This window comes from Gracilinanus agilis, chromosome 4 (assembly GCF_016433145.1).
Source record: "Gracilinanus agilis isolate LMUSP501 chromosome 4, AgileGrace, whole genome shotgun sequence".
Lineage (NCBI taxonomy): Eukaryota > Metazoa > Chordata > Mammalia > Didelphimorphia > Didelphidae > Gracilinanus > Gracilinanus agilis.
In genome coordinates, this window is record NC_058133.1 from 192,741,735 (window position 1) to 192,742,714 (window position 980).

The 980-nt window shown below is 52.8% G+C and overlaps 1 protein-coding gene across 1 annotated transcript in view; it reads right to left on the minus strand.

Moving 5' to 3' along the window:
• CASC3 (CASC3 exon junction complex subunit) overlaps positions 1-331 on the minus strand; it is a 36,965-nt gene extending 36,634 nt beyond the window's left edge. Inside the window, exon 1 of the mRNA XM_044675099.1 lies at positions 271-331. Within this exon, the coding sequence (XP_044531034.1) occupies positions 271-331 (61 nt within the window). The remainder of the gene's footprint in view (positions 1-270) is intronic.
• Positions 332-980: the final 649 nt, after the last annotated feature.

Genomic DNA, 980 nt, shown 5'->3' on the forward strand with positions numbered 1-980 from the left:
GGGGAGGGGGCGGAGGAGGGAGCGGAGAGCTGCTGAGGGAGCTAGGGAGGGGCGGGGGTGAGCTGAAAGGAGGCGGCCCGGGGTGTTGGGAGGGAGAAGCCTTGCAGCCCAGGGAAAGGAGGGAAGCTGCGGGGAGTTGGGGTGGGGGGTTGGGTCTGGGAGGATTAAGCAGTGAAGGGGCCCCTAGGGAAAGGGGAGGCAGTGAAGAAAAGAGTTAGCGGGAAAAGCCGGGGAGGGGAGTGTGGGTTCCCTCCCCAGCCTCAATGTTACTCTGTTCATTAACTATGACCTGAGCACCCACCCACTGGTGCAGAGCAATGACTTCAGGCATCGTGCACGCCTGTCCTTGGATGCGGGAGGAGAGAAGGGTGCAGAATGGCATTCGGCCCACCGCTTTCCTCTCCCTGGCCACGTTTCTCCGGCTCTTACACGCCTGGCCAGTGGGGAATAATAATTGGCCATTCCGCAGGGCATCTACCTCGAATCCAAGTCTCCATTGGAGGCGGGCAGTTCCTTTTTTTTATATCATTCCTTCCCCCTGCCATAATAGAAAACGGGGTGGGAAGGGGTTGAATGATGACAGCTTTTCCCCCAAAGGAAAATCCAAGATCTCGGGGGGAGGGGGGGGAGAGTTGTCATCACAATATCCTTCTAGTGAGATGCTCCCAACTCCCAACTGCCCTTCCCCAACTGCCATTTCTAACAGCCATCCTCAGCCACTCCTAGAAAGGCTCTTAAAGGGCTGAAGGTATCTCTGAAATTGCCAGAAGGTTTGGGGTTTTGTTTTTTTACCACCGTCTTGGATTTTCTTTTGCTGGATATGGTAATACTATACACCATTAGAATAATCTGTGTTTAAACTGTACCTACCAACCCTGTTCCTTTTCTTTTCCTTTTTTTTTTAAGGTCCATGGAAACTTCGGGCCCCTTTTCATATTTCTTTCCGAATTCCTATCCCTTGTGGGAGAAAACCATCAAAA